Source organism: Pelobates fuscus, chromosome 5 (genome assembly GCF_036172605.1).
Source record: "Pelobates fuscus isolate aPelFus1 chromosome 5, aPelFus1.pri, whole genome shotgun sequence".
Taxonomy (NCBI): domain Eukaryota; kingdom Metazoa; phylum Chordata; class Amphibia; order Anura; family Pelobatidae; genus Pelobates; species Pelobates fuscus.
The window spans coordinates 369,113,057-369,137,289 of record NC_086321.1 but is presented as its reverse complement, the minus strand read 5'-3'; the positions used below and the strand labels follow the sequence as shown (position 1 = coordinate 369,137,289).

General features: G+C 40.7%; 1 protein-coding gene across 2 annotated transcripts in view; it reads right to left on the bottom strand.

Annotated features, from left to right (window-relative positions):
- The window catches only part of PRKCA (protein kinase C alpha), a 221,112-nt gene that overhangs the window by 111,867 nt on the left and 85,012 nt on the right, over positions 1 to 24,233 (bottom strand). For both annotated transcript variants that reach the window (XM_063456126.1, XM_063456127.1), the window contains exon 3: positions 3,313 to 3,395. In XM_063456126.1, coding sequence (XP_063312196.1) covers positions 3,313 to 3,395 — 83 coding nt within the window. The remainder of the gene's footprint in view (positions 1 to 3,312; positions 3,396 to 24,233) is intronic.

Genomic DNA, 24,233 nt, shown 5'->3' with positions numbered 1-24,233 from the left:
GTAAATAGCTGTATCCCAGATATACAGGGTTAGTAAAGAGCTGTATCCCAGATATACAGGGTCAGTAAAGAGCTGTATCCCAGATATACAGGGTTAGTAAAGAGCTGTATCCCAGATATACAGGGTTAGTAAAGAGCTGTATCCCAGATATACAGGGTTAGTAAAGAGCTGTATCCCAGATATACAGGGTTAGTAAAGAGCTGTATCCCAGATATACAGGGTTAGTAAAGAGCTGTATCCCAGATATACAGGGTTAGTAAAGAGCTGTATCCCAGATATACAGGGTTAGTAAAGAGCTGTATCCCAGATATACAGGGTTAGTAAAGAGCTGTATCCCAGATATACAGGGTTAGTAAAGAGCTATATCCCAGACATACAGGGTTAGTAAAGAGCTATATCCCAGACATACAGGGTTAGTAAATAGCTATATCACAGATATACAGGGTTAGTAAATAGCCGAGCTATATCCCAGACATACAGGGTTAGTAAAGAGCTGTATCCCAGATATACAGGGTTAGTAAAGAGCTATATCCCAGATATACAGGGTTAGTAAATAGCTATATCCCAGATATACAGGGTTAGTAAATAACTATATCCCAGATATACAGGGTTAGTAAAGAGCCGAGCTGTATCCCAGATATACAGGGCTAGTAAAGAGCTGTATCCCAGATATACAGGGTTAGTAAAGAGCTGTATCCCAGATATACAGGGTTAGTAAATAGCTGTATCCCAGATATACATGTCAGGGTACCTGAAGCCTCTACCTCCGAAAGAGGTAGAGACTTAGTAGTTTACTCCTCCAGCAGGTCGGCTTCCTCCATCCCTCGCAGCTCTCCTAGACACTCTCACGCCTGCCGCGAGGGATCCGTCTCATTTTATGACGTCACGCACGCTGCCCGACGTCATGATGTCAGTCCGGACCGATCTGTCACTCAAGTGACTGGAAGCCACTCAGGACTCGTCGGAGGCGGGTATACTCACTGTAACCAGGGTATTTAAACCTGTTTCTCCCATTCACTCATTGCCCTGTCGTGGTTCTAGCCTGTCTAGTCACACAGTGCTCTGGCGTTTTCAGTTATTCCTTTGGTTCCGACCCGGCTAGTTTGACTTACTCTGTTTCCCTCTGGTATCCTTGACCCGGCTTGTTCCTCGCTCACCTGTCCTCTCGTTCCCTCGACCTCGGCTTGTTTCTGACCATTCTCTTTACTCTCCGTACGTTAGTCCGGCCATTCTAAGGTCCGGTATACGTATCCTGTCCTGTTTGTACTTTGCGTGTTGGATCCCTGTCCCGATCCTGACAATACAGGGCTAGTAAAGAGCCAAGCTGTATCCCAGATATACAGGGCTAGTAAATAGGTTAATATTACACGGTGAGAGAACAGTTGTGAATAGGCTATATAATTTTCATCTGCATTAAATGTTATTTGCATGTTGTGATTAAATCAGTTGCGGTGTGTATGGCGAATTGCTAACAGAACGTATTCCTACATCGCCTCAGAGGGCAAGGTAAACAGTTGGAATCCTGTGTTTTTTCAGTACGGTGTTCGGATCCCTCGCTGCCTTTCATGTTCAGACATACTTTAATATATATGACCAGCTGCCCAGAACATTTCACAATTTGGAATTCTGTTTATTCTCCACCGCATATCAGTAACAGATTTCCAGCAGAGGAACACAGGAACCTATTTATTTGTTATGAGGGGATGCAGAATGAATTCAAAGCACACAATATTTTGGAAGAGAGCTTCGGTTTACATCTGAACCTGACTGTCCCACCACATCATGTCATCTGTGGGATAACACATAATCGCACAGCTAGCCTGACTGAAACCAATCTAAAGCCACTGTGACAATTCAAATAACCTACTATTTACCCCACTTTTAATTCTGCTTGAAACAGAGGAGTAGTTCTTCCTCTGCACTCAGAGGTCCTCGAACCCCCTAGGATTTTAGCATACCCACTTTGTAAAACAAAAGGATCATCCACAAAAGACCAAGCCACAGAATGGATAACCTTTCATATAAAAATTCACTTTGACCTTTTAGATGTTGTGGACTACAATTTCCATGATGCTTTGTCAGTATCATGGGAGATGTAGTTCACAACATCTGTGTGATGGCATGCCGTCACTGAGTACCATGCCCACATGTGTCCACCCACTTGTCCAGTCACATTGGACCCCAAGGACTTGGTCTCAGGGGGGTCCAGCAGACTTGTTGCAGGCCCGTCGTGGGTCTGACCACAGGACTGTCTATTTCTATGGGGGGGGGGGGGGGGGGGAGAGATATGTGATGGATGGCCTTATTTGTTTGGCGCGGGCCACAAGCTTGCGGCGCCATTTTTCTGACAGTTTTCCATGTGTCTAGATGTCGCTGTGTTGTGTGCCTGTATTCTAAATAGAGCAGTGTGTGTGTGTGTGTGTATGTATATGCTGCTATAGGTCAACAAATGGGGGGAAGGGGGGCAGCAGCTGTGAAATGGATTGCTTGTCTGTGCTTCTCCCCCTTTCTTCTCCTGTCCTATTGTTTCCCCGGCAGGGAGTTGTCCCAGGGACACTGCCAGACCATTTTAAAATAACTGCTTCCCTCCTCCCTCTCCCATCAGGATCCTGGGATTGAAACCCCTGTTGTATTGTGTTGGAGACCCCATGTAGGGGGCCTGTGCCTAAAAAACCATGTGTGACAAAATAAAAACCGCAGTTGACTCCCAGAGCTATGTTTTGTCTGGTTACTGGGGGAATGGATGCCTGTATAATTTAATGGTTCCAGAGTGGCTGAAGTAAGGAATTAGCGGAAGTTACCAGTCAGGTTACCGGTGGTCTGCTACAATGTGTAGTGCAGAAGGTTGCCTACCATGAGGTTTAATATAAAGTGATTAAAGGATCAGACTAGCTCAGGAGGAAAGTAAATGGCCAGTCAGCATAACTTTCATACTTAAATCTGTATAATTTATCCACTTTTCTCATCACAACTGATTTCATAGGGCAGGGATACTGTATCTGAAATACATTACAACATACAGTTTGCATACAGACAGATATTCTCCCACCCAAGAGTCACAGCCGCCTGTGTTAAGGTACCAACATATTTACACAAATATTATGTACATACAGCTTCACTTATCAAATGCCTTTAAAGGAATACACTGAAACACATCCAAACAAAGCGAAACGCGTGGGGCAGGGAAATCAGTAAGAAACTAATGTAATCTGGAAGAGTGTTTATTGTGAATCATTAGGCAGAGCCGGTGAGTTCAACCCACTATTATAACCACATAGTGAGTTACCGGTAGGACAAACGTTTTGTACTTACATCTGTGTCGGGCCCTTTGTCTCCTCCAGGGCAAGTGAATGTGACAAACTCATGGCACCTCTTGTGAACTACAAAGCAGCAAACTGGAAAAGAAAACAAGAAGATATAAGTCAGTGGGGAGGCTCATAAGGACTTAAACTGCTTTCTATCAGGCAGGTCACATGCTTGCTACATTGCACAATTACCTCTTATTAGAGGGACACTAAGCACCAAAACCCAGCACTTCATTACAGACAAGCACACTTAAATTGAAATACAAAAAGGCACTTGAATCTGAAGAAGGATAATCGAATGTTAAAAATACACTGGGTTATTCACGAAAGAGATAATTCAAAGTGAATTCCAAATTTTAGGCCAGAGTGACCGAAATAAGAGTGTAGCTGATTTACAGAATTTTTCTAGTTCGAGAATTCTAAGTGAGTTAAAATATCCACTTTAGTGGATAATTCTCATAGTGTTCTTTTGACAATTTCTTTCAGTCGATGGCCAATATTCCTTAAAGGGTTATAAAAGTAATTATGACGCCAAGAGTACACTAGCCCATTTTACTTACAAGGGTCCTTGCCAGGTGCAAAGTGTCCTCCAATGGCCAGTAAATGGCAACCCGGCTTTATCAGAGTTGAAGAAGCAGGAAGTCAATCCTACCGGACATTGACAAACCGAGAGCGTCATGAATGTAATTCTGTGCCTAGGAATACGCACAGAGCGGAAATTAGCCAGCCCAGAACTCTTATTCCAGGCTGGCTGATGACGCCGACAGTTTTTTTGTGTTACACTTCTGGCAGCGCAGAGGCCAAACTCTGTATGTGCAGCATTAAATAACGAAAGGCTGCACGGACTCCAGTAGTCATGAGAACTTCAAATCACTGAAGTGGTTATGGTGCTTGGAGTAACCCTTTAAATTAAAACGTTTTCCAAGGAAATGCTGACACTCCGCAGCGTAGACGGTGTGCAACGCAATTAAACAGTACCTATGCTGTAAATAACAGACTGTAAACAAATTACACTGAATACGAAGCTTAAAAACAGTGGCTACCACAGAAAAATCAAGTCACCTGGCTAGTCAATGAGATTTACTATATTTGATGGAAGATAAAGGCAGATGGAACCATAGAATTCCTGAGATCAACAACGGTCAGTATTTTATAAACAGCAGGAAACTGTGCTCCCCCAAAACTAAATTATGTAACTTTTGAATATTTGAGTAGATGGGTGTCTGCTTATGAGAAAAATGTTTTTAATTACAAGTTAGCAATTATCGCATGTATCAAGGTCTAGTCACCACCCCGTACACCTCATGTCTGTTTTTCCTCCTCTCTCGAGGATTGACAGCTTAGAACAATTAAAGACGACAGCAAACCATAATGGAGGCGCACCACTGGGAATTCCTACATTTCCTTTCAATTTTTCCAGCCACAAAAACACAAATTTTGTAAACATAATATGAGAAACCCTGAAATATTAGAGTTCGTCTTAAAAAAATATATATATATAATTTTAATTTCTCAAGTTTTGCTTGCAAAGGATTTTGGGAAATATAGGGTAATGGCTTTGATATACTTTCTTTGGAATAATCAGACAGACACAGGGAGCCTGTTTAACATGCATATCCTATAGCACAATTCATCAAAATCACAATAGATTTTGCCAAGTGCAGAATATATCATTTTAAAAGATGTGACAGATGGCACCTTATTCAGTCTGTGAATCATCTCTTTGTGGTGTTTACTGCCAAATACTCTGTAATTAATAAAAATGACACAGCAATGCTTTAAACGTCTCCGCGTGGAACTAGCGCGGCAGGGATATGGATGGCATTCGTGAAACATAGAGTCATGTTTTCTATGAAAATGCTTTTAGTATCAGAGAGTTCTAGAATAGCTAACATTGTAAAAAAATAAATACTGAAATATTAATCACTGTGAATATTAAAAACAGCAAATTACGCGTTTGGGGGCTATTTGGGGGCAAAACACGATTTCACAATCAATGTGATGGATATTTTTTGGCAAGTTTAGTCACCAGAACAACTATAGCTTGATGTAGTAGTTCTGGTGTCTATAGGCTGTCCCTGCAGGCTTGTTGCTTTAAAGGCAGTGTTTACAATGCAGTCAAGACAGACCACTAGTGGCCACTCCTCAGACGGCCACAAAAGGTGAATTCTGGGTCAGTGCTGCACACTGCAGGACCGACGGTCAGCGTCTCCACACTCTGCATGAAGATGTTGAACTTTCCTCAGAGATGCACTGATTCAATGCATCTCTATAAAGAGATGAGAATTGTTAAGGGTGGCGTTTGGCTCTGCCCCTACCCCGCCTCCTTGACTGAGATCATCAGAATTGACAATGTCATCCAATCCTATGGGAAAGCATTGTGATTGGCTGAGATCCTCACTTCTGATGTCAGCCAAAGAGGCGGATTGGGGGTGGAGCCAGTGCTGGCAGTCCTGCGAGACACTGGGAAAAAGGTAATATTTTAGTATATTTAGCAGGGTCAGGGAACCTAAATAGTGATTTTAACACTATAATGACATGAATACACATTTGTGTTCCTTTAACTGTCCACATTAGACATACCATGGTTTATTTGGGGTACACAAGGCATTGCAAGACGCCTTGCAAGGACAACCATCATCTTGATAACCCTTATATGAAGTTTTGAAAGCAAAGATTTTTGTTTGACGACCTAAAGGTGGGATGAGATTTTCCTCATTTTTACGACAGGATCCTTTAGCCACATACATACGCCTCGGATCAGACCGGGTCTTCCCTGCACTGTGTGTTTACTTATGACAATAGAAAAACAATGTTTGATATTATGTAAAATTTCTAGTTTGTTAAATGAGCATATTATTCTAAATAGAAGTCTGGTCCTTGGTGAAAAAAACCCACAAAAATACATGTTTCACTATATTTACCAAGGCCAAAATAGCAGAACATTAAAAATGATTGGCATGTGAGAATTTTTCCCTAATTGGCTATTTTGGTCTTATACTTGCAAGTTACATATCTGAAAAGAGACTTGCGTCTATCGAGTTCAGCCTTCCTCACATTTGTTTTTTGCGGTTGATCCAAAAGAAGGCAAAAACAAAAAGTTGTTAAGCACCTTTGCAAAAAACTAAGGGGGGGATTCCTTCTTGACCCCAGAATGGCAGTCAGATTTAGCCTTGGATCAAGCAGCTATTACCCTACATCAGTGGTAGTCAACCTTTTTCTACCTACCGCCCACTAATGCATCTTTTTGGTTGAAAAAATGTCCTTACCGCCCACCAGTTTTCGCGCAAATGCAGAATATTTTTTAGAAAGGAGGGTGTTTTAAAAAAAATAAATGTACGTACATTTATCTTTTTATTTCTACTTAAAGGACCACTCTAGTGCCAGGAAAGCATACTCGTTTTCCTGGCACTAGAGTGCCCTGAGGGTGCCCCCACCCTCAGGGACCCCCTCCCGCCCAGCTCTGGAAAGGGGAAAAGGGTTAAAACTTACCTTTTTCCAGCGCTGGGCGGGGAGCTCTCCTCCTCCTCTCCGCCTCCGTTCCTCCCCGTCGGCTGGCTGCGCGCGCATTCAGCCGGTCGCATAGGAAAGCATTCATAATGCTTTCCTATGGACGCTTGCGTGCTCTCACTGTGATTTTCACGGTGAGAATCACCGTTTCTCTGAAACTGCTATGTTTATAAAAAAATTAGTTAACCCTAGCTGGACCTGGCACCCATACCACTTCATTAAGCTGAAGTGGTCTGGGTGCCTAGAGTGGTCCTTTAATGCAGGTTTATAAGGTTTTTAACTTTATAAAGTTTAATGAGAAAACAATAAAGTAAATTGAAATTACCTTTACTAGTGATTAATGAGATCCTTGCGGTTGATGCTGCGAGACTAAATATTTGATATCTGGTTCGATTTTCGTAAGGAACAAACGAAGGTCTCTTTCAGTGATATTCAGACGACTTCTCTGTTTGCGCATAATATGATTTCTCATTTGTGCGCCAGCTCATCTCCTCTCCCTCCTCAATTCCCCTCCCCACCTTTTTTTCCCTTTTTTCTATTTTTTTTTAACTTTCCTTGTAGCAATGCCCAGTAGGAAGGCTGAGCTAGGTAGCCCACTTACTATAGTCCACTATAACAGACAGGCACACATACAAACACACACACACGACACCCATACAAGACACACGACATACAAGACACACACACACACACACACACACACACACACATACAGACACACACATACAGACACACACATACAGACACACACATACAGACACACACATACAGACACACACATACAGACACACACATACAGACACACACATACAGACACACACATACAGACACATACATACACACACACATACACACATACATACACACACACGACACATAGATACACACGGCACACATACAGACACACAAAGACATACATACCAACAGACAGTCACACATACATACACACACATAAGACATACATAGACACACACACACACACAAGACATACATACATACAAACACACACACACACACACACACACACAATTATATTTAAGTCACCCTCCTGTTTCCTACCTTTTAGATTCAGGAGGGTGACTTTCCCTGGGGTCCAGTGGTGGCTCAGGTGGATGGGAGTCAGAGTTCCCACTCTGACTCCCTGGTCTTCCTCCCGCGCGGCTCTCAGTGTTAGCTGGGAGGAGTGACGTGCAGTCACTTCCTCCCAGCTCTCTGATGTCATCACAGGGGGCCCGGTTGCGCTGTTAAAGCGCCCAGCGCTGACCGGGCCCCCTCACAATCCACATCCATCGGGTGGCCCTGACAGCATGGGCCACCCGATGGACCCCTCCATATGCGGCCCCGGCGGTTTGCCGCGCGGGCCGGGGCCGCAAATGGTCACGGCGGTACCCAGTCGCAGTGGTACCGCCGGCTCCCACCCGCCCGCCAGGTCGTCAAAACCTGGAAATCCCTACCGCCCACCTGGAATCCTAAAACGCCCACTAGTGGGCGGTAGGGACCAGGTTGACGACCCATGCCCTACATTGAAACATTATATCCTTGAATATTCTGTTTTTGCAAGTATACTGTTTGAACATCTGTACGGACTCTGATAAAACCACAAAGTCATAACAAAGCTTTTTTATTTCATTTCACCCAGCTGGTAAAACACTGTAGGACTTTGAGCATTTTGCACGTTTCCCATATGTTGCTCTTTCTTTCAGTGCCTGGGACATACAGAATGAGGACTGGACTGTACAGATCTAATTAGGAAACAGAAAAGCTAGTCTGTGAAAATCAACACTGTGCTCCACAAAGGAGGTGTTAAAGCGTTCATGCTTCAGATCACGCTAATTGTTTCAGCCAACATATGATAAGCCTTTAATTAAGGTGCTTATTGTTTAGGTGGGGGTTCAGTGACAGCTTTAGAGACGAGGATTCTTCCAGGAAAGCATTCCTGTACATTAATAAGAGACTACTTTAAAGAAAGTCTCAGAATGTGCATATTCTATGACAACAGGCACCAAGAATCCATTATGACTTCTATTCCTGCACAGGCAGCCCATATTATTAAAAGAAACACATTAAAGGGACACTATAGTCACCTGAACAACTTTAGCTTAATGAAGCAGTTTTGGTGTATAGAACATGCCCCTGCAGCCTCACTGCTAAATCCGCTGCCATTTAGGAGTTAAATCCCTTTGTTTATGAACCCTAGTCACACCTCCCTGCATGTGACTTGCAGAGCCTTCCCTAAACACTTCCTGTAAAGAGAGCCCTATTTAGGCTTTCTTTATTGCAAGTTCTGTTTAATTAAGATTGTCTTATCCCCTGCTATGTTAATTGCTTGCTAGACCCTGCAAGAGCCTCCTGTATGTGATTAACCCCTTAATGACACAACTTCTGGAATAAAAGGGAATCATGACGGAATATATCCGTCGTCTGTCCTTAAGGGGTTAAAGATCAATTTAGAGATTGAGATACAATTATTTAAGGTAAATTACATCTGTTTGAAAGTGAAACCAGTTTTTTTTGCAGGCTCTGTCAATCATAGCCAGGGGAGGTGTGGCTAGGGCTGCATAAACAGAAAAAAGGTGATTTAACTCCTAAATGACAGTGAATTGAGCATTGAAATTGCAGGGGAATGATCTATATACTAAAACTGCTTTATTTAGCTAAAGTAATTTAGGGGACTATAGTGTTCCTTTAAGCACTTCAGCTTGCTACAGCCCTGTTACTTCCTGGTAGTTTAGCTCTGTGGATCTAACCTCACAAGAACGTTTGTGCTGGGATAGAAGAGGAGGTATTACAGAAGCTGCAGATATTCGTTCTGCAGCTATTGCAAGCAAAGATGTTTTATACCCCCAACGAAAACAGGCAAAAAGATTTCCTTGCATATATTTGTATAATTGTGTTTGTTTTTTTAAAGTGCTCCATTCACAATAAGATCAGTATTCTGTTTAGCATTATGCAAAGTAGCATTCCCTTTCGTATAATTCATCATTTGAGTTTGATGTTATACGGATGGTATTTGAAATCCGTGGGATCGTGCATTTCTGCGCTGTGATATAACAAGGTCTCCAATTACTCAGTTGGTAGAGCTGCAAATGCTTAACTTTTCTCTGGGTATCTGAACTAAGACACAGTGCATATATTCTCCAGTAAAAATTGTGCAGAAAAATATGGGGAAATGTATCAGGTAGTTACAAAGTAGTTATCTCTCAATATCCATTAAGCATAATAATATTTTAATTATTTTAATATTTTAATAATACAGCTTCCAAAAAAAGACGTATACTACGCCGACAACACAGCAGCTCACAGCAGAGGGAGTCCCGTCTGGTACTTAACAAATACCCCAATTTCTTTATACAAAAGGACACTCTGCGATGTTGTAAACATTACACAAGCATCCAAATATAAAAAGATAATTTTTCAAAACAGATTTAGGTAAAAAAGAAATAGAACAGAGCAATACAGGGGGAAAAAAGCAAAAAAAAAAAAAAACCATTATAATTTTAGTCATATTTTTTTGAATATTCCATAAATTTTCAGACAGCTACTTGGCTGAAAACCAGGCATTAAACATAAAAAGTTATGAAATGTTCAGAGAGCTCAAGATGTGGATTAAATTGTCATTTTCCATTAAATGGTCAGTACGTCCTAGTGCCATAATTTAGTAAGATCTATGGAGACGCAAAATGTAAGGATCACAGAGCAATGTCAACTAACAAGGGCAAGTTTTTATATTGCACTGTGTAAAAATGGATGTCGTGATTAATCTACGATCCCTCTCAATTGATTACCACTGGATTACCTATGTGACAGCTGGGAGAGGCTACCTTACTTATTAGCTGGGCTCATAGGGAACAGAAAGCAATATACACTACATTAAGCAGAAATAAACGTTGGGTTTTCGGCTAATCACCGAAGTCCTGGTAGAACCAGAATTCCATCCTACAAATTACATGAAAGTCTGCTTATTGCACCACTCGTGACCCATCAAACATCTGTGATACAGAGTCAAGAGGCTTCAATTTACACGGGTCTGGGGAGCCGAGTGGCCTATTGAATATTAAAATCACAAAACCAGCACCTCTATAGCCAACTCGCAGAGCTGCCAGTCTGTCTTGTATCTCTCATGTCTCACTTGTATTCTAATCACAAACTCCTTGAAAGCAAATTTATTTTACAGCCTCCATAATAGGGTTAAATTTCACATTAAAATGGAAAAGCCAATCTAAACCAAGCGCCGCACACAGCTGCTTAGAGCTGCAGTGATTTGCAAAGAATGTGGAAACTAAAGTTCTAATCCCCAGTACAAGTACTTGTATGGTGTATGCCAGAACCTCCTCTTACAGAATTGTTTAGGCAGCCCGTGCTATGGATGTGCCTTGTTCCATTTAACTATAAGGTATATATAACTGTAAGCTCATATCAACTTGTGCGGCTTATATAAACTTGGCTGACATTACTTCCTGGTTTAGGCAAGTTTGGGTCAGATATTGAATTGAAATATGTAACATTTACAAATTGTTGGTTTCCTGAGCTGAGTGGACCCCCCTCCACACCCATGTCTACGTATGTGACAATGTGCATAACACGTGTTCTTATATGACGCTAGTACTTGGACCTGCGAGTCCGAACACTTGATTTGATTTATTTCTGTACCTTAAACTCTTTACAAAGCAATTAAAGATTTCCCCCCAAAAAATATTTAATTGAAAAAGTTCTCTCATTTATTTTATTATTTAACATAATTTATGAAGAATTACCTGTATAATATTTTTAAAAAGGGCATCAACTTGAGCCAAGAGTGTCTCTTTAAACGCTGTCACAGGAGTATATATTGTTTTAAGTGAAAGTACATATTTAATTTATGTGCTTTATGTATGTGTGGGTTGGCTTCAAATGTCATGCGTTCATATGTGCATACAAGTAGAGAATATATAATAAACACATTAATTCGGTGAACAAGCGGCTAATTTTGTAACAACTCAAAGACTCCATCTTGCGTATCGGCTGTGGCATGTAAGTAAGCTGGTTAATATACAAATCTGCTGGTTCGACTTCAGAATCTGGGTGTTAGGAGTTCAGATTTTCATGAACGGTTACAACGAGTGCCGTTGCTGCGCTCTAATAGTTAATGAAAAATATCTAGGCAAATGCACCTCACTAAGGACACAGAACATGGTTCTTATTGTATTACATGATATAGATGCAGTCTGAGGAATGAGACGTTCATAAATATTTAAGGCTGTAAAAGCAAGGTTGCGTTTGTTTCTCCAGTGTTTAATATGATGTTAACTGTTGGTGCTAACATATGATTAATGCATCACAATCCTTTTCTAATACCGCCTTGTATTACACGCATCGTCATTAAATTTTAAAACACAGCAATAATTAATCAATTGAATAAACAACTGCTCTGGGCTAACTCCAAGAATGCGCAACCAGCAAATGATCGTAGATCAATAATACAGAAGCAATAGATAGACTAGGACCGAGACTGGGCTGAACGACTTGGAAAGAAATTCATATACAAATGCACTCTCACACACACACACACACTAATATGAGCAAACACGCATATATAGGCAAACGAATTAGATGATGTCTTGTGCAAATAATTTAAAAACCTAATTCATACAAAGTGAAGCTCAGTAAAGGTTTTCTGTGTTTAATGAAGGCATAATTACAAATAATAACTGGAGATGTCCATTAGCCGAGAGCCATGGGAAGCTTTAGGATATTACCATTACAGTAGAGATAAAACGTGGCGATATGACAACGTGACGCCCACGTATCGTAGAGACTGCACACGCCATTACGCATCAGGCAGCTGGTGCCTCACTCCACGCCGGAGTGGTACTGTCTGGAATAGGACCACTGCAGCCCCCCCTGAACAAAGGATAACAATGTATCCAAGTGGTTTGCCAGAAGATCTATCCCCCATGGTAACCCAGTGCCCATCTATATACAGACCTTGGCAAACAAGATGGCATGTTTTAACACTCATTTTCCATTTCCAGATGGCTGAATCTCTGCCTATGTTTACAAAACCTCTGTCCTCACTCACACATAATCCACTTCAGGATCTATAAATTAACACTGATCAAATGTGTGGGATTTCATTAGAACGTGGCGGTTCTGAATTGCTAACCCAGTATTCCATTCTCTCGGATTTTGTGGCCCCACAGAGCTATGGAAGTAGCACTTCTGCGACAGCTTTGAATTTACCTCTTTGGCAATCCCTGCTTGCCCAGATTCGAAACCCAAAGAACTTTTGGAAATGATTTAGTAGCAATGTTACTCAGCACTGATTTAGGTAACAGAACAAACTTCAGTAGCCAACACCTAGCTGGAGAGAAACCGCAGATCAGGCTGAATGTAATCATGGAAAAAGCAGTATTGGCAGAAAAACCCACTTAATGTACTGGAAAATCAAGACGGCCAGTCGATGCCAGCTGTTGCACTCCCTTTAATGCCACCAACAAGCAGTACTCGTAAGGAGATTGGCAACACAAAGGCAAAGCGTATATTTTTTATTCGAAAGAACAAACTGTTCTAATAGCCACACTTCCAGCAGATTACACAGAACAAGCCAGCATGGGAATATCCTTGCCCTGACCCAGAAACCCTCCAGTTCTCAGGGCCCCTTTGCAACTCCCACGACCCTCAACAAACCAAACCTTCAGATAAGCCGTGGGGAACTGGCACAAACACGAACCCTGGAATTAATCAGCGAGTTCCACTAAAATTCGCCTTTAATCAAGGACGGGGCACACATAGCATCTTACAGTCACAGGCCAGTTATAGAATGTTACTCAGAAAACACAACCCATTCACAGGATCTCCCAGTACTGAAAGAGCAATCGCTTGAGCTTTACTCTTATTGATGTGGTGGACGTGCCTTAGACATTTATCACATTTAATTTCCATCCTCCCAAACGTTCTCACTCACTGCTGTGTGCCAGGTACAACCCACATACAGACACACAATCGCTGGTTACTGACTCAGTGATATGGAAATCAATACAATTATTAAAAAGAAAAAAAATAGTGCAATGTGCAGGCGAAAAAAACAAAAACTAAAAATGAACAGCCATTCAAAAATAAATAAATCCCTCTGGCTCTGTTATGTACTTACAATAGGAAGAAGACGACACTAGGACACAACAGAATGCACACACAGCAGAAATACAAAGACACACAACATCATATATAGCCACAAACAAAACCATCTATAGTCAAAACCACACAACCACAAAACCCACACAGCTGAACGCCGTCAAACAAATACACACAGCCACAAACAGAAACAAACAGAAACAAACACATAAGAATACAAGCGTGACTGTCCGGACATACAGTTGGGCAGTGTAGAGACAGACCGCATAGATTTTGTTTCTCGAGATGAATGTTGCGATTACTAGAATATCTGATATTATGGGCTTGGCTTTGAATATTAAGCAGAATTGTATGATTGAGAATATATCTTTCAGCAAACCATTAACCACTGCCTGGAAAGACCCATTCTTACAACATCCCATGCTCTAATCCTACAGCAAGCAGTCCTAAATAAATGGCAGGGACTTTAGCTTTAACAGTCAAAACACATAGAAATAAAAATAAAACACAAGATGCCATATAACAGGGCCCGCTAACACCCCATAATCAGTTTCCGAGTGCCAATACATCCCATTGCATTATTCTCCTGCAGATTTTAGCTTGGTTCGAACAGGTACTCACAGGGTTAAAAGTAATAAAAGCATAAATAATATTCATATCAGACAGAACGGTTCATAAAAGAGCTCACACATGGCCACAGCTGCAAGACTGGTTTCTTTGTCTGTCGAACCGTCCCCTTTAATGAGAACCAACACAAAATGCTATTGAACAACCAAAAACCCAGATCTGAACACACAGAATCTCAAAAACAGATGCAAAATGATTTCTACTAATTATATTTCTGATGAGCACGCAGAATTTTCAGTAGTCTGTTTTTTTTTTTTTTTTAATCGGTGTGTCAGTTTATAACAGATTCACAGAAATATTTCTGTAAACTTAATTAAATGTGCTTAAAATCGGTTTCTTCTTACAGGTCAGTACTAAATGAGGCATACGGGTTTGGGCAGGACAAGAGGGGGCACTATATTGATGGAAGAGTGGCAGGGACCACCTGTTAATGCAGACATGCACCCATGGTAACAGGCAATCGCGTCACCAAAATCCACTTATGGTAGCTAGTATGCAGAGCACTGTAGAAGCGTTTTTTTGCATTGACTGCATGATCCAAGTGCAATCTGCCGCGCAGGTCTAATGATCCAAGTCCTCACGCTGTGTTTATTGGGGGACAAATCTATGACAGCTTCAGAAAGAGGACAAACGGGTGGGGGGGGATTAAGGACAGAAGACCTCAATCATGATTGCCCAAAACAAGACCTGCGGAGATGTACGACCAGTGTAAAGAACACACCGTTTTTATTCAGAATTACATTTTCAGTTCCACAAATATGTTTCAGTCACATATGAAATCCCTTAAAATATCCCACAAATAATGGCTTCCTTGACTACACCCCCTAAAATGATAAAAACTATTTAAAAAGTTGAGCAGTATGGTCAAGCTTAACTTCGCTGACAATTAAAAAGTTATCAGCGTTCTATATACTCTGATCTGATATCAGAATTGCATTTAATGAAATACATTTAATCATTACCAGAACTCTCTACCTATAATCAAGTCAGCCAGGACCCTGCAGCGAGGGGGCGACAGGACACACAATGGGAACGGCGAGGTTTATGGGAAAGATTTATCACTAGCGAAATATCTGACAGTTCTCTCTGAGTCACCATGTGTAATGGGAGGTAAAAATCGCAGTCATGCACTGTCTCACTATACATTGAATCCCAAGGTGGCAATTTGTTTCAGGTTGTTGGGCACAGAACAAACAGGTGACACAGGGTGCTTGCCGTGTGCAAACTCGCCTGGTATTCATTGCAGACATCTGGGGGCAGGGTGAAGTCTCCACGGGGATTCCAGACGCACACAGACCTACTGTGAGTCACAGCTCTCAGACATTTGGGTGGGAGAGGAAGAGGAAATGTGAAACTGTTGCCTTTTCTATTCAGATAATAACCAGCCCACACTGAAAGTTCATTATTTTAGAAGGCAGCAAGCTGCACAGTGGGGTTGGGCTTGAATTGGAACAAGGATATAAAAGGCCCCTAATTTCATAAAGAAGATTTTTGGGGTTCTCCACGTTCATTCAACGTTTTTCTTATGGAAGAGCTGCGTTTCCTTAGCACGGCAGCATGGGACGTGTAGCACACGAAGGGTGAGAAGGCAGTTCTGCCTTGCACTCACTTTCTGATACAACAGATCCCTACACGTTAGGGCCTTACATCTCTCTACCGACCCTCTAAATAGGAAGGACAGACCGTGTTTCTAACCTACAGCCATTTGTTCCTTTCCTACCCTGTCTCTGCTCTTATCAGTGTACACAAGGGGTGCCCAAGAGGTGGATCCCCAGATGTTTAAAAAACACTTCTTCCATGATGCTTTGTCAGTGTAAAGACATATATCATGGGATTGTAGTTCTACCCTTGGAGTACACAAAGCCCACGATGGGCGATTAGGCCTCCATCGACTTACATTTACTTTTCAGCGACCGATCCAAATTTAGCTGACATCAAAGCTGGCTTAACCATAAAATGGCGAAGGCCCAGGGGTTAAATAAGAACCTGGAAACAAACACTTTTTGAACTTTTTTTAAAAAGTTCCAATAAAATGTTTAGGTTGTCCTCTCTAGAAATACATGAATTAAAGGACCACTATAGTGCCAGGAAGACACACTTGTTTTCCTGGCACTATAGTGCCCTGAGGGTGCCCCCACCCTCAGGGTCCCCCTCCCGCCGGGCTCTAGGGGGAGGAAGGGGTTAAACTTATCTCTTTCTCCAGCGTCGGGCAGGGAGCTCTTCTCCTCCTCCTCGGCTGAATGCGCATGCGCGGCAAGAGTCGCGCATGCATTCAGCCAGTCTCATAGGAAAGTATTTACAATGCTTTCCTATGGACGCTGGCGTCTTCTCACTGTGATTTTCACAGTGAGAATCACGCAAGCGCCTCTAGCGGCTGTCAATGAGACAGCCACTAGAGGCTGGATTAACCCAAATATAAACATAGCAGTTTCTCTGGAACTATGTTTACAGCAGGCAGGGTTATCCCTAGATGGACCTGGCACCCAGACCACTTCATTGAGCTGAAGTGGTCTGGGTGCCTACAGTGGTCCTTTAATTGAAACATTTAGATTATACATACATTTCACAGACAATGCATCTAGCACTGCACACACAAGCATTTACCCTTAAACTTCACCCACACTAATCATGCCTACATACATTCACTATGATGGTACATCCAGAAACGTGTACATGCAATCACAATATGGATACATTGTACAGCGCTACGGAATCTGATGGCGCTATATAAATAATAATACAGTTCTCAAACAGAAGATAAAATACAAAGTTTGATCAACAAAGGAAATTCCTGGGGTCTCCGGCCTCAAAAGAAAAATTCCTGTAAATAACATGTTCAAGGTGAAAGCATTTTGAATATTCTAGACGTTACAGGCAGACTGTTTGCAATACGCCAATACAGACAGGTAGTTGCTGTTGGGACGTTGCAGCACCGTTATGAATGTATCACATTAGGACCTCTAAAGTTCCATCGATGTCCTTTACGAATTAAGGAAGAACTGGGTTGATAATAGAAAGTCATCGAAGGGGAATGGAATTATCGTGGACCAGGACAGCCAGGTACCCCGTGATTTAGGATCAGCGGGGAGGATCTGTACTTTATCACTTTCCACGTGAGAGAGAAAGGATTTGGTTTGGTACACAGCAGATTCCACCTATTTACTCTCACAAGCCATCTATTAACAAGGTAAATATTTACTGTACATGCAAATCACAGATTAGGCAGGTTAGTGTTTAAGTAGGAAGATTAACCTATGCATCGGATCAGGACATGATTTGAATCATTTTATTTCCTCTACCAGAAGTAAAATGTCACCACTGCACACAGTGTTACTAAGTACTGATTATTAAACAATTAAACGATACACAGTTAACCCCTTAAGGACCAAACTTCTGGTATAAAAGGGAATCATGACATGTCACACAGGTCATGTGTCCTTAAGGGGATAAACATGGAGCTGTATCCCAGATATACAGGGTTAGTAAATAGCTGTATCCCAGATATACAGGGTTAGTAAAGAGCTGTATCCCAGATATACAGGGTTAGTAAAGAGCTATATCCCAGATATACAGGGCTAGTAAATAGCTATATCCCAGATATCCCGGGTTAGTAAATAGCTGTATCCCAGATATACAGGGTTAGTAAAGAGCTGTATCCCAGATATACAGGGTTAGTAAAGAGCTGTATCCCAGATATACAGGGTTAGTAAAGAGCTGTATCCCAGATATACAGGGTTAGTAAACAGCTGTATCCCATATATACAGGGTTAGTAAAGAGCGGCGCTGTATCCCAGATATACAGGGTTAGTAAAGAGCGGCGCTGTATCCCAGATATACAGGGTTAGTAAATAGCTGTATCCTAGATATACAGGGTTAGTAAATAGCTGTATCCCAGATATACAGGGTTAGTAAATAGCTGTATCCCAGATATACAGGGTTAGTAAATAGCTGTATCCCAGATATACAGGGTTAGTAAAGAGCTGTATCCCAGATATACAGGGTTAGTAAATAGCTGTATCCCAGATATACAGGGTTAGTAAAGAGCTGTATCCCAGATATACAGGGTTAGTAAATAGCTGTATCCCAGATATACAGGGTCAGAAAAGAGCAGAGCTGTATACCAAATTCAATTTAGAAACGACAATTTTCAAATGTTATATTTATTTTTTTGATCCTATTAACACTTAACTCAACAGCTCAAGCCAGCATCATAGGACAGGAAAGAAACCATAAATAATTACGGTCACTGGACTTGTCGCAGTGACATCATAATACACTAGAAAGAAATATACTCTTATGTATATACTATAACTGACCGTTAAATATAGAGAACCCCACCAAACCCACGTCTAGCCCACTCCCACCACACACAGACAGCCTTCAGTAAAATAGAGAAAAGTGTTCCTTTAAGGAGGAATTTCATGGATTGTATCCATCTCTATCAGTGGGATGTAACAGGACTGAATTTAAATTTCAGAAGAATGTTCTTCCCAGATCTGATAGAACTGCTAGCTACGTGTTTCCAACGAAGAAAAAAAAGCAGGAGAAAAAAAAAAAAAAAAAAAAAGGATTCTCTAATTATGGGAGAGAAAAAACAAAAAACGCATTAACAGGATTTAAATAACAAAATGTGAGCATCAAGGGATTTGAAGTAATACGTGTCAAGATTTCCTATAATACGTTTTCTTAAGACTGGTAAATTCAAAACACACTGTCTTGCAAGATCAGAGAAAAGGGCTGATGCGTTGACACACAAAACAATGCTTGTTTTTATTTATTTTTTATTTTTTATAAAATCAGCAAAAAGTGAAATCTAAATGTGATGGGAGTCCCAACCACCGTAATTTTACTAAACAGTTTTCAACGATATTTCAGATCATTTAGTGACCGTGCAGGTCGAAGGACTGGTTAAAATTGATCGCTCTCTTAACCAGTCACAACATTTAATAAATGTGATGTTTCTATGCCATGGGAACAGCCACTGTGAATGTTTATTGCGTGATTTGTTTGATACCTCTACTCCCATTAAATAGATCATCCCACTGATGGGCACCAATTGATTCTTGCTGCCTTAGAAGGAGGCGAATTGGTTATTTTGGTACTGACCCAACGTGCCAAGGAACTAAGCTCTTTTGATATTAAAAATAGTGCCCCAGGTTTACACCATATTTCACTAAAACCATTAACAGGCCTGAAAACCCAGAAACAATAAATACACAATCGCGCAAGTTGTACGCAGTCTTTATCAACACACAAAATATGCCAAAAGCTGTGTTTTGGCAGATCCAGTTTAACTATTTGGTTAGAATTTAGCCTTGATTTATCATTAATATTAATTGTAATTACAAATCATCAAGGTATTCTGCGCGCTGTAAAACATTATGTGAAGTCCGAATTTATTCTATTGCTTTTTGGCTCTAATCCAGTAAAATGTGTACACAGAGAACGACGTACAACGTTTATTAACTGAAAAGGCGGACTGTGACGGCACAAGAGACAACGTTTCTATGTCTGTGAGCACTGCTGCGGCAAAGCAATATGAAATACAAATCTCGCCTCACTTCCATCACACGTCAGCGAGGGCAATTTGTAATGAAGTTAAATATTTAAAAGGACAGGGAGTGTCCAATTATCCGCTTCTTGTCGTTATTGGGAATTGCTGAATGAAGCAGCATTTTAAAATCAGAGTATTCAGATGACAAGAGACGGGACTTTCCTCCATGAAATGTAAAAATAAAAAAAAAAGGAACTTCAATTTGCTAGAACATACATAAAAAAATTTTTTTCCCTGTTTTATACGGAGCAGATTGGAATACCATTAGTTAGAGCATTGCTGGCCAAACCGTAGCTCCCCAGCTGTTAAACTACAACTCCCATGATGCTTTGCCCAATTGTAGGAATGGGTTATGTTTTAGCCACCCCTGCAACAGGCATCTGCAGTACTCCTATTCACAGCCAAAAATATGACGCCAGAGACAAGTAGAGACCATTGCAGAAAAGTCTCCTAGTTGACAAAACTTCTCTAAACAACTCTTATTCCATACACTTATTCACTTTCAATGACGCACTCGCAGTCTCCATATATATCTAGAACTGAGACACTGCGTGGAAAAAGAAGGAAAAAAAACACACACAAAAAACCCCACAAAACTAACCAAACATGGTAGATATAGGAACTTTATTCATTGTGAAGATAGAACCTAAATCTTACAATCTATAGACTTGGAACACGTGGCAGTTGGTAGTTCTGGTATTGTGAGGATTTTTAACTAAGAGTTTCTTACAGAATAGGACTACAATTTTATTTTAAACATTACCTCTAAAAAGCATGACACCACAATATTATTTTTATCACCTGTTTCTGTGCCTGTAAGGCCTTCATGGAGATGGCTAAATGGGCTGGGTCCCCACCAAAAAATAAATAAAATGGGGGTGGAGGTACAGGTGAAACTCTCCTTAAAGGAACACTATAGGGTCAGGAACACAAACATGAACTCCTGACCCTATAGTGTTACACACCATCTATCCCACCTAAATAAAGTAAAATCTTACTTATCTTCAAGTGTGCAGCTGCTAGCTGTGCCCCTGATCTGCCTGCTTGGCTGACATCAGAATTGTTGTTCTGAGACAATTACAATGTTTCCCAATGGGATTGGCTGAGACTGTCAAAGAGCAAGATCAGGGGCAGAGCCAGCATAAGCCAAACAGTCCTGGCCAATCAGCATCTCCTCATAGAGATGAAATTAATGCCTCTCTATGAGGCAAGTTCAGTGTCTCCATGCAAATTGTGGAGAAACTGAATTTCAGTCACAGCGTGCAGCACTGCCCCAGGAAGAACCTCTAGTAGCCATCTGAGGAGTGGCCAGTTGAGGTATCCTTAGGCTGTAATGTAAACATTGCATTTTCTCAGAAAAGACAGTGTTTACTGAAAGACACCTGAAGGTTATGATTCTACTCACCAGAACAAATACAATAATCTGTAGTTGTTCTGGTGACTATAGTGTCCCTTTAAAATACAGATGACACTGAAAGGATGCTGGATCTTTTACAATATAGATCTTTCAAATTATAACTTTTTACACAAATGGAATTTTATCTAATTAACAAAAATCTTGATAAAAAAAGAGTCAGTTTTCTATTTTGGTCACACTGCTTCTTTTTCGATTATTATTATAAATCATTTACCAAACATTATTAGGACATAATCTGGCAACCTTTTCTCCCATAATCATCTTTAGACAGCTCCGTTGTGGCTCTTGGGATTGGCTAAAGGCTAGCCAAACGTCATTGAAAATTGCGTTCGAGAAGTTTTTGGAAGTAAGAATAGCCATTATTAAAATCGATCTCTTAATTACATTCCATGTCATTGCCCTTGGCATTCAGACTCTCACACAAGACCCTTTTTAGGAATATTGTATTCCATCTACTGTTGGACAAAAGATTTAATAAACAATGGTTATAACCATTTTTTTTCTCTTATATACTTAAATATTTTCATTTTTTTACAAAATTGCTAATTGAATAAAGATCCTTCTAATGTTTGCGTGGTATAATGCGAATACAAACACAATCACACACGAAATAAAACTTGCATGCTGTATAAGAAGACTTCTATAAGTCTAAAATGGATGTACAAATATGAAAGATATTCTTCAGAAAATACCACAAATTGCCATTTACAAAAAAGCACAATGTCCATTACGTACGCCTCATCAGTGCACTAATGGAACCAAATCTGTGTTGTTTACAGGTAGAAGACAAGAAAGTGAATTAAATTATTAATGAATCTGACCCGAAGCAGATTTTGCAAATTACATTTCTGTATAATGCTCAGAGTAATTATCGGCAGCTCAGTTCAATCCTTGAACATTAGTCTAATTAAAAGTGACCGCAAGTCACTCCAGAGGAACGTGACACAGATTGCCATTGTAATTTAATTAATTTTTTTATACACAACACAAAGATTTAAAATTACGGAGATAAATGATAAAAACCAATATATATATACGGTATATATATATATATATATATATATATATATATATATATATATATACACACACACACACACACCATTGAGGAAACCTCAAATCAGATGGGATTAAATACTGTACTGTCACATTACCTCTGGTGTGCTGTCCGTCTGACAGCCATGTTGCTCCTACGGATGGTTCTAAAGCCAAACTCTGTTCTTCCAAAGCCTTTTCTAAGTTCTCTGTCTATTCATTATTACATTCACTCAATCAGAGGACTACCACTGGCCAATGAGGTTCCATCACTGCCTATACAAGACAACATATCATACTAGCCTTTGCTCTGTTGCGGCTCGTGGAACATTAAATGGTGCACTACAGAACAATATACGTCTTTTAGTACAAACCAGTCATTGCTACAGATTCTCTCTCTCTTTCTCTCTCTGGTATTGTTGACCTTGGCTAGTATTTTTGATTCTGTGTTTCCTGCCCCACCTTGACCTCTGTTTGTTCACAGACTACTTTAACCAACTTGCACATTTCACTATTTTGCCTGAAGCACTGCATTACGCTTGGCCAACTTCAGTTACACCCCATGGTGGTTTGAAAGATTTAAGGAGTTGTAGTTTTCCCCAACTGCGTCAAGATCTACCATGTGGTCATCCCTGAACTAAAGAATGATTTGGTAAAAAAAGAGCAGCATCATGGCAGAGGTGGTATTTGAAATGAAAACATAACAGTAATGACACAACTAGCTTACCAAATGCCCGCATGAAAGGTCTAAATCCATCAGTGCAGATCATAATATGTGGCATTTTGTTGACTGATGGATTTTCATTTGTGTTTGTACAAAAGATAAATCACTGATTAACTGGAGATGGACATGGGTAACAGGTGAGAGTAAGAGTTTGGAAAACACAGCAATTAGAGAAATGTCTTATTCCTCTTAAAGGCTACAGAAGTCATGTGGGTTTGTGAAGACGGCTCTAGAAGAGATCCCACCTTACGGCACGACTTTAAAGCTCAGAGAGGAACCTCCTGGTCTTGGTTCCTAGATACGCCATGAATGCGATTAGCATAGCAATGTGGACTGAAAACCGTTCATTCCACATCAGCCAGTCTCTTTAACCCCTTAAGGACACATGACATGTGTGACATGTCATGATTCCCTTTTATTCCAGAAGTTTGGTCCTTAAGGGGTTAAGGGGTTATTCAAAGAATGCATATCATTCAGAGACTAGAACATGATTAGTAGCCAGTGATTAGAAATGAGCCCAGCTTTTCATGATCAACTCACAGCACAGCCAGAGGATCCCACAGAGAAAGACAATTAGAACGCCTGACATGTTTTAAGCATTATTTTTAATCAGTCATTAACCCTTTGCAGCTTGCTCATTGCAAAACATCAATTGTAAATAATGTAGCAAAACTCCCCTTTTTTTACCAGACCATAACATTGTAAGCCACTCAGAGACAGGTTACACATCATAGTAAGGGTTCACAAGACAAATGGAATCAAGTTCCTTTATATTAGACTGTCAGCTCCTTGAGACAGTCTAATAGTATGAAAATGCTGCCTTGAGCTTACAGTCGAATGGCATCATAGATTCACTAAGTTCCTTGAGACAGAGCACCCATTATAACATTAGATTGTAAGCTTCTTGAGACAGAGCACAGATATAGTTCAAAATTAAGCTCTGGGACAAAG